The sequence below is a fragment of the Drosophila elegans genome, unplaced genomic scaffold (genome assembly GCF_018152505.1).
Source record: "Drosophila elegans isolate 14027-0461.03 unplaced genomic scaffold, ASM1815250v1 contig_476, whole genome shotgun sequence".
Taxonomy (NCBI): Eukaryota; Metazoa; Arthropoda; class Insecta; order Diptera; family Drosophilidae; genus Drosophila; species Drosophila elegans.
The window spans coordinates 7,897,886-7,909,892 of record NW_024545863.1 but is presented as its reverse complement, the minus strand read 5'-3'; the positions used below and the strand labels follow the sequence as shown (position 1 = coordinate 7,909,892).

General features: G+C 40.2%; 1 protein-coding gene across 1 annotated transcript; it reads left to right on the top strand.

The window, feature by feature from the left end:
• Positions 1 to 1,309: 1,309 nt before the first annotated feature.
• Positions 1,310 to 1,986, top strand: LOC108140433 (protein Turandot Z). Its single transcript, XM_017263160.1, has 2 exons — positions 1,310 to 1,410; positions 1,465 to 1,986. The coding sequence occupies exons 1-2, from the start codon at positions 1,388 to 1,390 to the stop codon at positions 1,901 to 1,903; spliced, it is 462 nt and encodes a 153-aa protein (XP_017118649.1). The 5' UTR covers positions 1,310 to 1,387; the 3' UTR covers positions 1,904 to 1,986.
• The last annotated feature ends 10,021 nt before the right edge of the window (positions 1,987 to 12,007 follow it).

Genomic DNA, 12,007 nt, shown 5'->3' with positions numbered 1-12,007 from the left:
TAAGATAAGTATTATGTTATAAATTGTTTTTAATATTTTTATCCATTATCCATAATAATCCCTTTTTTTTTTTTGGTAATTTATTTTTCTATTCCGGAAAGGCTCTTTCCATTAAGCAGTGTGTATGTACGGATAAACATGGGATGGGGATTTTCCATACTTACCCAGTGTAAGCATCAAAAACAGTTTTCACCCACCCGCCCGAAACTGTTTTGGGAAAATTCAATTCCGTTTGTTTATGTGCAGAAGTCTAATTCAAATGCAAAGATAAGGCACAACGTTGGGGACTACAATAGATAGACACTTCAGCACGCTTGCTTCCCTGAATCGGCCTATCTTTCGCTCCTCTGGAGTGGTTTCCCTCGCCACACGCATATGCTGATAAAGTTTTAGCACCTGTACGGGGAAAAAATATGGAGGCCGGGAAACCGAAAAGAAAAGTTTGCCATTTACAGCCCATCAAGTCGGCTTCAATTTCGCCTACCTTTTGTTTGGCTCACTTTCACTCCGACTCCTTCCAGTTTCCCCTCCATTTCAGAGTGTCCTTGTGTGTGCTGGCTGTTTTAGCTGTGTTGGCTGGCCTCTTTGTTTGTCACTTTCGGCAAAGTTTATGCGCTTTTTACAACGTGTATCCTTTTTGCATGTCGACTTACTGTTTTGGCTTTGCCTTTCACCATTTTATTGCAGCAACAAAGGGCTCCTTAAGCACGTGTAAGGCGAACGAACACACACATGCAAAGTCGGCGGAGCGCAACAGTGTGGTTGGAAAACTTTGATCTTCCTGGCAGGAGACTTAATTTAATGTCCTTCTCGTGGGCTGACTTTTTGCCAGGCGGGGCTCCTGTTTTGTTTAAGTTTTGTGTCGTGACACAAACACTGAATTTCAATTACCGGCTGCGAAGGTCCTTGCCAAAGCATAAACATACACAAGAAAAATTACATTTATATATATAGTTTTGCTACAAATATTAATTAAACTAGTTATATTAATTTGTTTGATAAGAGCTTTTATTGATTCAATAATCAAATAGACATAATCGATGGTCACAGTACCATAAACGCAGTTCGTGCGTATGCGCAATATTTTCATTACTAAGATCACGACTTGAGAATTCACAGAAACAAGGTCTTATCAATTCAACGAACTGACAATCTTTGCTTTCGAGAACTGACCTCTTACAACCGTCTGGCATATGTATGAATAAACAAATAAGTCACATTATCAGTTTCACTACCTAGAATTTCAAGAATCCAAGCATTATCATTTTAATGGATTTACATGTCTTGGCTTTCATTCTCCTCTTCAATCTTAAGCTGCCTATAAAAGCGAAGCGTTTCATGTAAACAGCTTTAGTTTACCAGAGTCCATCAACTGAAGAAAGTAACAATGCATTCTGCTATCCCTCTTAGGTAAACTTGGTGCAACATTTAAACTTCAATATAATAATTCATTCTAAATTTTAGCTTTGTTCTGGCTGTGCTGTTTTGCCTCACGGGCAACGGAAAGGCCGGAATGATTGATCAAGATCGCAACAGGCTTCAGCAACTCCAGCTCCAAAGTCGGCAAACCAGCGATGTCAACTCCCAGGTGCGAATTGCCTATGAAGTCATTGAAATTTTCGATAAATACAAGGGACAGGGTGCCTCAGATGCCGCCAAGGAAGCTCAGTTAAACACCCAGGTCAATGATTTCAAGAGCAAGACCGTGATCGTAGACGGAGTTCCAGCCCAAGGAGGCGTTTGGGCCATTTTAGGAATGGTTAAGTCCGCCTCCGATGCCGTTCCTGACAATGTCAAACAGGATGCGCAGAACTTACTAAAGAGTTCTTCAAAGGCATTAGTTGAAGGCCTCACAAACTATCTTTTCAACACGGTTTTGACCAAGTTTGGCCTTGGAAAGTGAAATGGAAAAGTGATTTATTATTAGAATAAAACTTCAAAAAAATATTTTAATAAATAAATGCATAAATAGATAGTGACAAATAAGTTGCCAAAGTTGTAATTTGAAAACGAGGTTTACGATTGAAATTAAATTTTACCATTTAATTTACAGATTAAAAATAAAAATTAAAGTATATATAGTTTCAAAATTATTATTAAATATTTTTTCCAGGTGTAAATCTGGCTAGTCTCAACCTGTGTGTTATAGTTGGTCGCATTTATACCACTTTCGGTCTTAAAGCTTTCCAGAAACTGGCGAAAATTTGGCCTGAAATTTATGAGCTCGGTGCTGGCCGAGTGTCCTTGCGGGACTTCACACACCCAAGCACAGAATGCCTTGCACTTTATTTTCATTCAGAGCCTATCGCACGAGCTTATTTGATTTTGGTCGCCTCTTGTTTGACCCCTGCGAAGCTTTCCCGCGTCCCACTCATAAATATCGAACAAGGCACGGGAACATGTTTGCTCTTGGCCGAACTCGGGGGCTCATCTGTCCAGTCCCCTGGCTCTAGGCTGTAGGCCCAAATACTAGTGCTGTTTTCACGTTGACCAAAAGTTCAATTCATTTTGCACAGGGACGTGTCGCTGCTTCTCAACTGTTTTCATAAGAATTTATTGCTTTCTCTGGGCAACTAAGTGGATCAGATTTCTCTTCCAGCCAGCCAGCTTTGGCCTGTGTCCTGTATAATATGCCACAGATTTAGTGTTGGCGAAATTACTTTTGCCTTTTGTTCGCCTTCATTTCTCGACCCTCTAGTTTCCCACTTTTCCTTACTTTCCTTTTTTACAATTTTGTCGTATCGGATTGAAAATTGAGTTGGGTTTTTCGGGGCTAAATGTCGGGAGGAAGGAAACGACAGCCGACCGCAGACTGACAGTTGGGACACTTCTTAGGTAAGATTTTCCATACCCCAAATGGTTTCTTTTTCAATGAGCGAAAAATAAGTGTCCCTAAAGTGAAGTAACTTCTCTAGGAACTTTTCTTGTCTTTTATTTAATTAACTTCTGAGAAATATATAAATTTTGTTCTTGTCTAAAAGTTTATTACAATATTTCGTCAATCTTACATAATTTGATTTATTACTACTGCTTGCTTTAATAAATAAATTGCCATCATAGTTTTTGCACAATTAAAGAAAGCCATTTCCTGCTGGAATTTATATAATGATTCATTAGTCTTTGTACTATAAGCATCTGCATAAATAACGTCTACATCATTTTACAGTAAATGGCAATCCAAAATGTTTAACCACTTGACGACTCTTCAAAAGTTTTCCTCTCGAAATGTTTTGGCAGAGTTTTGAAATGCGATTTGCGGCTGCATTGTCTGTGTCCTTGTGACGTTAGTGAAATTTATTTCGTTTTTGCATAGCTTGTTTGAGGTTGAGTGGGTGCAATTTGGTGGCTTTTCGGCCACAGTGCGTGCAATACCGAACGAAAATGTATACCCAACTTTGGTGTGTATGTATCTGCGAGAATGTCTGCGAGTGCTGTCCTAAAAGTGTGTATTGATTTTCAGCCTGTCAGCAAAGCGAAAATATTTATTGTCAGCTCGAGGGGATGCCAGCCGAGTTTCGCTCAAATTGTTCCCAGGCGGCAGTTGATGGAGGAATGGCGGTGCCTTAGGCATCCCCCCTCCCCCCAAGTCGCACACTTCGTTCGCCAGTGCGTCTGTCAGTATCGGGAAATCGACAATTCGAGAATTCTTAACAGTCAAGGGCCAACTATTGCGTTGATAGGCTCATAATTACGGCCATGTCCTTCGCAGGGCTCACTCCCTGGCACACACACACTTCTGGGCGCTGACATGCATTAATATTGATTGTTGATGTCGCTGAACCGCACTAATCAGTGCCGCATGTCGGTTCCCGTGTTGTACTCTGTACATTGACATTGACACGGCCATCCTCGCCGGATGATGTTTCACAATTATTCTCCTCCTTGTCCGCAGCATCATCATCGTCCTCCACGGGGCTTTCCACTACCATTGTCATTGTCGGCGCAATGAAATTACGTGTTACATATTGCATTTTCATTGCTGTCATGTATGTACTTTTCCCTTTGATTCAGTTGTTGAGTTTTGCATGCGCTTGTGGGCGGTCTGTAAAAAGGTTACATACTTCAACCTTGCTAAATGAGAAAAAATTCATTTTATGGATGTTCATCGTATTTTAGTTCCCATCATATAGGATGAATCCAAATAGCGAGGGTAGTAACAAGAGATTCATTACAATTATAAATCTTAATTTTGGCATAGGAGTTGCGAAAATATGAATTTAGATTCTTTTTAACAAAATATTTATCTATTGAAGTACTGGTTATTTCCATTGACTTTCTTTTTTCTCATTTTTCTTAGCAATTTGTTTTAGAAGACCGAGTTAAATTATTAGTTTTATGTAAAATTAATATTCAATTTTAATAAGCTCAACTATTCAATCATCGTGAAAATGGAACCCTTTTATCCAGAAAAACGTTGAACGTTCTTGTTTAATTAAAATCCTACGGTTTATTAAACCTTGGCGGAACTAATTGATAACTTCTGCGAACCAGTTAGTGACTTTGACACTCATGTTGTGTATATAAAGTGGACCCCAGAAGGACAAAGGCTGCGAGGCAGATATGCCATTGAATATTTTCTGTTTTGACATTCATTTGGCCAAGTCGTCAGAAAGCGTTTCCAATATTCCGAGGCATCGCAGAACTTGGAGAAGTTTTAATGAGTTGGCAAATGGAATTGGCAATCCGTAGTGGATGCTCGACACTTGAAGCATGAAATCAAACTAATTAACTCAAAATTTTACATAAACGCCCAGCAAAGTTTCCCCACTGGGCGCTAAAGTTGGTAATTTCATGTGATTTTCCACTCTCTGCACATGATGATGGCAGTGCAATTGTACACAAGTTGGCTACGACTACCGAACTGAACTCCTGAGCTGAGGAAAATCCATCTACCTCCATTATGAGGGCAATCCGGCACCAGCACCTCCGGGTTGAATGATAATTCAGTTTTGCCGGCATGATGAACAAATTAAAAACTTTTCTTTTTAACCATGATCCCAGCAAATGGCCTACAAATTATACCCCCAACGTCAAAGTTTCCACTTTTTTTTTTGTTGTACTTTTATAAAATTTGTTGCACACTTTAAGCATTTGTCTGTTCTATGCCTGTTAAAGCATTTAATAATGGCGGTGCAAAATAAAAGCAACTTTTGAAGAGCTCGACAAACAGATGAATCGGAAAAGCTTACTCTTGGCATTTGTGTGTGAACTTATGGTTATGCAGAGCAGCTTAGCTTAGAACAGGGATTTACATAGCTTTACCTAAAACTACAAGCCAAATGACTTAATCAGAGCAATTTTATTTTTATTAAAGAATAATATGTATACCCACTTATGCACGCTCAAACTTCTCACCAACTATTTGCCTTTGATGTTGCGCACTGGGGCTACAACCTGATATGCGACGAGGAGTGCCTAATGTTTATTACATTATATATGGCATACTTCAAGGAGCTGAGTATGCTCCATGTCCTTTGGCGTTGCGTCATAAAACCATTGCATAAGTTTTGCGCTTGACAGCGAACTTTGAAGCGTCGGTTTTTATTTCACTATATCGCCAGCGGAATTCAGATACAGAAACAGAATCCCAGCCATCCAGCCATCCAAGCATCCATATGTATGAGCTGTGTGCGAACCGGGGCTCTTGCGTGTCTATCTGTGTAGTTTGACAGTTCGTAAAATCAAAGTTGTGTCTCGCAAAACGTAATAGATTTTTATTGCCGGCGGCAGTGGTTTGCTTCAGCCAGTCACCACTTCCATTTTGTCTGCCAGCAAATGCGACTTTCTGGCTGTTTACCACACCCAAACACAGATCCACCTACACAGATAGAGGAACTTTCTCATTTTGCTGGGAAATGCTTTTAATCTAACTATAAAGTTGCTACAAAAGTTGTCCCCAAGTTTTAAGGTTTCCACTTTGCTTTTCGGCCGACAAGAGAATACTACAAAATTTAACTTGCCCTTGACACGTTGCCAAAATGCAAAGGATATGAGCGAAATCCAATTTTACTTTCCGCTGTGTTTCCAAGTGAAAGGGAATGTTGAGCAGTGAGCAGAGAATAAATCACTGCGTTTTAAGGAAAAGTTTGACTAAACCTATAATGAATTTTATTTCCTTAAAGCCCGGCGAATAAATTTATCTGCCAGATAAAAACGGGAAAAAATATTCGCATTTGCTTTAAAGCCAATAAAAATTAATTAGCGCAGCACGTCGGAGATAGTGGCCTCAATTATGATGCCAGGTCCTTCCCCACAGAGTTTGGCCAAAAAAGAGAAAAATCAATATGACAGCCCGGACGAAGTGTTGGCAGGAGGTGGCTGGTGGCTGGTGGCGGTGGACTCGTCCTTGGACGGCGGACGCGCTAATTTCAAGAGCCCAGGGCCATAAAACCGTGTTGAGGGAGCACAAAGCCCTAAAAACCAGTCAAAGCGAACCGAAAGACGTTCAAGCCGGGTCATAAGTAGCTGAGGATTAGGCAAGCAGCTCGTCGTCTCTCGGCCAGCTCGTTTTTCCCATGGCTTTGGATCGACGACTCAAGTCGGCAGTATATCTTTTAATTAGACCATTTCACTGGATATTTAACAGCCTGGTGCTCGATTGTGAAGGTATTCTGTCGCGCTGCAGGGAGTCCACAATGGAGTCCCAAATGGCATCGCTGATTAATGTCTCGATTTTATGGGGAATAATGTTGAATGAGCTACGGCGGCGAAGATGCAAGAGATGTTTTCATGAAAAGCAAGGAAGTAAATAACTTTGTGTAAGGTTTTTGCACTCTTTAAGTTTTTATTAAACGCTAAAATCAAATAACTTTTTTTAAATGAGCCGAACTATGTAAACTTTTAAGGGTTTCCTTTTAACAAGAGCAAGGGTAAGTTTGCAGCAGTATTGAAACCATTTTCAGCAATTAAGAATTTATAAAAAAAACATAAAACCATGAAACTTATAGCGATTAAAACCTCTTCAGATAGTATATTATTAAATTGCTGTATTTTCCTTCGTGTAATTTCGGACTCGTTTTTCGGCATTATCCATTTTGCCATCTTGATTTTTAATGTTACTTTACTCGGCCGCTTAGCATTTCTTCCGGTCCTTCTGTTTTGACCTTCGGTGTGCCTCTTTTGGCTTTGCGCGGTTTTGGCCGCCGCCTGCAGAATAATTAAAATTCAAAAGTTGGCAGCGGCATTTATGCATTAATAAATTAGTTGAGCCGGGCCACTTGGAGACGATGGTCTCCAGCCACTTAAAAGTCATGAAAATAACCAAATATGCAGACGAAGTTTAAAATAAATGAAGGCGAGCAGGGGAGCGGAACATGGTCAAGTTTTATTTTCTGGCTTTAGTTGGTCATTTCAGGGCTGCTTTGGGACAGGATGCATTTGCATGCCTAATAATTGCGTCCTCCAGTCCGTTTTCCTCCTCATCCGTTTACGACCCACAACGGAGGCTCGGTCCTCGGCAAGAATTTGCCCCTTTAAACCATTTCATTCATTTTTGATGGCACTGAAATGGATTTTGTTATCATATAAAAATTTGCCGAGGACAATAAAGGGTAGCGAAACAATTGAAATCTGAAAGGCTTTAAACTGCTTATCGATTCGAATGCTGCCGCTGGTTGTCATAAAATGCTGAAAATCGTACCAGCCCAAGCCATTTTTTTTTTTGCGTCGTCGTCGTGGGCGACCCATAAAGGAAACCTATTACATTTTTTATACTTAATGCGGGGCATTTAAAAAATAACACAGAACAGCACCAGTGAGGGGTAAATGTGTGAAAGGATGTTTGAAGGTCACGGCTTGGTGACCCCGCCTGCTCCGCTCCGATAAGCAGATGCTCCCACTTATTGATTGACTAGGGAAATGGAGCGTTGGCCTCGTCCGGTCACTGCTAATTGAATAATTTAGGCAAAAAGTGGAAAGACGTATATATTTCACTTTGATAAGCCCATAAACATCGTCTGCGAACATTATTATCGATGCAGTGCACCGGCCACCGGAAATATCAGGTCTTTTTTTACCTTATGGGCCATCCGGAACACGTTGAAATGAACATCAGGTGGACCCTGCGCACCAGCATTCACCTGCTTCGCAGTCCTGCCGTGCTGGGATCACATTAAATGATTTATTGGTCCTTGGTCTGGTCTGCGTGAGTCCCTAAAATTTCATAAATTTCAACCTTCTGGCAGCCTGCGCTTTGTGGCGAATAAGACGAATACGGCAAGAAAGTTTCCCCAATGTATGGGGGGTGGGGCAGGAAAAGTCAATAAATGGAGCTGCTGTATTATGTATTGTGTACTACACAACGTTGATGTTGGTTCAACCATCGGTGGTGAAATGCGCTGGGGTCTGTTTGACTTTGCAAATTTCTCCGAAATCAAACATCAAAGTTAAAAGTGCTTATTGTTGCCTTTTTTCTGTTTATTTTTCGCTTCAGCTTGCATTGTTGTGCTGGCCAACGCGACGCACACTTCATTTAACCGGTGGCCACTGTTGAAGGTTGGTCAGTTTATTGAATGTATGCATGACCGTTGGCGTTCCACTCCGGCATTGAAAATTTCATTATACACTCATCCGGACAGAATCGAATGAATTTAATTAAATATTTGCGAGATATAATCGAATTTCAATCCGAACGCCGCACAAATTCCATTACCGAATTCAGTCGCTGATAATTGAATGTATACCGCTTGTTTGCCATAGCAAATGACATTTTAATTACATTATCATCCCCGGAAACCAAGTGCGACAGTTATTTGTAAGCTATTGGATGGTCGCAAAAGGAATATAATGTGTGGCAAATGCGATTTAATTCCAAGCGCAAGTTAAAAGAGAAAGCTTATAATATACTATATTTTTTGGAAGTCAGGTATCCGATTGTGAACAAGTGCAGCTGGCACTTTTCTGTAGTCGTAGACTCGCCACCTTCTCCTTTCCTATCTTTTGTTATATTTTTAGAGCAATCAGACCCATTTCTCTCCGTTTTCTCCTGCGTCCTTCAGCCAGAAAGTTCGTTTCGAAACTGACCTGAGCAGCATAGAAAGTTCAACGGAATACAGAAAGTTTGGCAAGAGCAATTCAAACTAGAGTCCAAGCACTCGCGCGTTTGCAGGTGCTTCCGTTGTATTTTAACTGTTTTTATATAGTTTTTGTTGCTTGTGTATAAAACTATTTTTCCCCAGAATCCGCGATTGAAATACAGATTAAAATAAAGTTCATTGGAAAAATCAAGTGCTTATTATTGATTCAACCAATTTAAAGCTTAGCTGAACGATTATTAAACACTAGAACTGATTAGTTTCGTTTTGTTTAAATAACTTTCGCTTTCAAGCATTAGAATACTGTTTACTCGTGATAAGCCTGGGGATTACGATGCCTTACGATGCAGGGAGACCTAAGCTCAACAATACTCATACGCCACGTTTAAGGTCTTAATAATTTCTTTTTTATCACGCTCACTCTCACTGTATATTTAAGCTTGCCTTCACTCCTTATGGGCGCTGTGATTTATTTTCATTTGCCTGCGCCAAAATACCGTTAAAGCGGCTAACAGAGAACATTTCTTGTGACAAATTCGTAATTTATGTGTTTTACGTTATACATTTTAGAGCACAAGAAGATTGCGGTCTCTTTTTGATCCCCTTCTCCATTTTCCCTCCATTGTTTTGTTTTTTTTTTGCGCTGTGGTGTGTGTGTTTCTGGTTTCCTGGATTTTCATTTTCGCCGAAAGATTGCTTCGTGACTTTCGTTTTGGTTTTCTCTCTATAATTTGCTTTGATTTTTCCTGCTTTTCATGCCAATTGGCAGTTAGCCTTCTCCGCCTTAACCTCCTCGGACACGCCCATTTTTCGGGCCTTCAAAGCTAATTTGCTTTGTGGTAACAAAACTGAGTTCTTTTTTTCTCTCCTCTTTACCTTTCGCCAAATTTAAATGCGACTGATTTCCGCTTCCGTTCCCCGGCAGCCATTTTATTTAGGCCTGCGGTTTTTTTCGTGCGTTCATTTAAGTCAGCGATTTTGTTTGTTATTTACCTTTATTTTTCACTAAAAAATCTGTAGGTCTTTCACATTGTCAGTTGGCATTTATTTCGATTGAATTTCATTCGGCTTTTTAACAAAAGAACAAAGCGTTGCTGTCAATAGCATTTCGCAGTGTTTAAAGTCGATTACGTTTCGGTTTTTTATTAAAATGACTGCCCTCGGCTATTGTTTCAGTCGCAAAGCTTCTCCTTTTTATAAATGCCATCGAGAAATTATTAATGAAGCTATGCGATCCGAAGGACGAATCAATAATTCACGTCCTATACGTGAGTGTGTGCTCGTGAGGGAGAAACTAATCGAATTTATTAGAACGGAGCCGAGTCGTCTCATGGAATCGCCAGCGGCTGCGGGTCTGTGTGCTCCAGTTGGCGGGTTAGTTATAACAATGCCGGGCAATATGACCTGGCACGGTCCTCAACATTATTGCCAATATTAATGTTCGCCGCCAGTATGCGAAGCAATTTTCTGACTGCTGCGCCAGGATAGCTGCCCCCTCGTCATCATTATCATGGGCAGCCGTAGCTATTCCACTCGGATTTCTACGTATGTAAGCATTTTACTTGGAAACCCATTAAAGTTTGTCGAAAATTTAGGGAGCTAGATTGGCAAGTAATGATTTACATTGGAAAATAATAAAGGGTAACAAAGGGGGGAACAGAGCTTAAATTTTGTTCAGGCATTATATCAAGTTTACTTAGGACAAGACTTAAAGACTTAACATTTTTAAAAATAAAATAAAGATTATAAACATTGTGGAAAATAAGAAAATAAAGCAATGCAGTTTTTGAAACCTAATTTTTATAGTTGTGGACAATAAAAATATAGTTTTTATGTAAACCAAATAAACCTAAAGTTGTAAAAATATGATTTTCATTTATCAGAAGTTGGTATGTAATTAGTCAATTAATTCCTAGCTTGATTTCTTTAGAAATATATTTCCAATATATAATATATTTTTTTAAGCTGATTGATATTTTGGTTGCTAATAAAAAAAACTCAAATAATAGCAGCTAAGCCCGATTTTGCCACAATTTCTTTTGTGAAGGATTAATTTAAAAGCTCGAGAATCAAAGGATATTAGCTTTTATCTTGAGCCGGCGAGTTAGCATCGCATCCCTTTGTTCTGATAACTATTGAAAAATTAAATTGTCGCAAGTGGCACATACACACTCACACACGCGCGACCACCTACACCACCACAGACCCACTGACACATTCTCAAAGCCATTGACGTTCGTTGGCACAAAGCAAAACCACAATGGCGAAGGGGTGTGGTTGTGATGGTGATGGTGTGGGTCCTGCGGCACGTCCATAACACCGTCCATGTCCTGCTGCTTCGTGTCCCGCCAATGTATGTGTTTTGCGCTTTGTTCTTTTTATGCCGCCACACAAAACGGACAAAAACTAGTGAAAGCCAGGTAATTTCATTATTCAAATATGTGTGAATGTGAGCCGTAAGCCGAGAGCAGAGCGTGCTGACTGATTGACTGGCTGACTGAGTGACAGGCGACTTTGTTCTATGACCGGCACTTTGGACATGGACCAAGGCCAGAGCTGGAAGCATAACCAGAAACAGGGATTCCGCGCATGGTTTCTCGAAAAAGAAAAAACAAATACCACTTCCGCTCACTTCTGTTTTCGTGCCTTGTTTATTTGCACTTCAATTAAATACGCCTCCGATTCCGGTACTGTCTGGTCTATTAATTGCAAATTTCATGCATTCTTTATGGTAATTTGGCTCGGCCAGTTCCCGCAGCTTTTGTCAAATTGTTTTTCGTGCCTCATTAAGTGCGCTCGCCGTCCCGCTCTGGCCAATATAGCTATCTCTGTTCATGGGCAGTCTACGGCTGGGGGCGTTTAATTTGTTTCAGATGACTTTTGATTATTTTAGCAATTGGATTTACGGCCAGCCATAAATAAATATATATTGCGTGCGACCAGCGAATTGTATTAACTGTTGAAAGGTGTTTAAT

Excerpts from the sequence above, each read along its gene's own strand:
- LOC108140433 (XM_017263160.1), top strand. The coding sequence starts at position 1,388 with ATGCATTCTGCTATCCCTCTTAG. Across the intron at positions 1,411-1,464 it reads CATTCTGCTATCCCTCTTAG|CTTTGTTCTGGCTGTGCTGT; the intron begins GTAAACTTGGTG and ends TCTAAATTTTAG.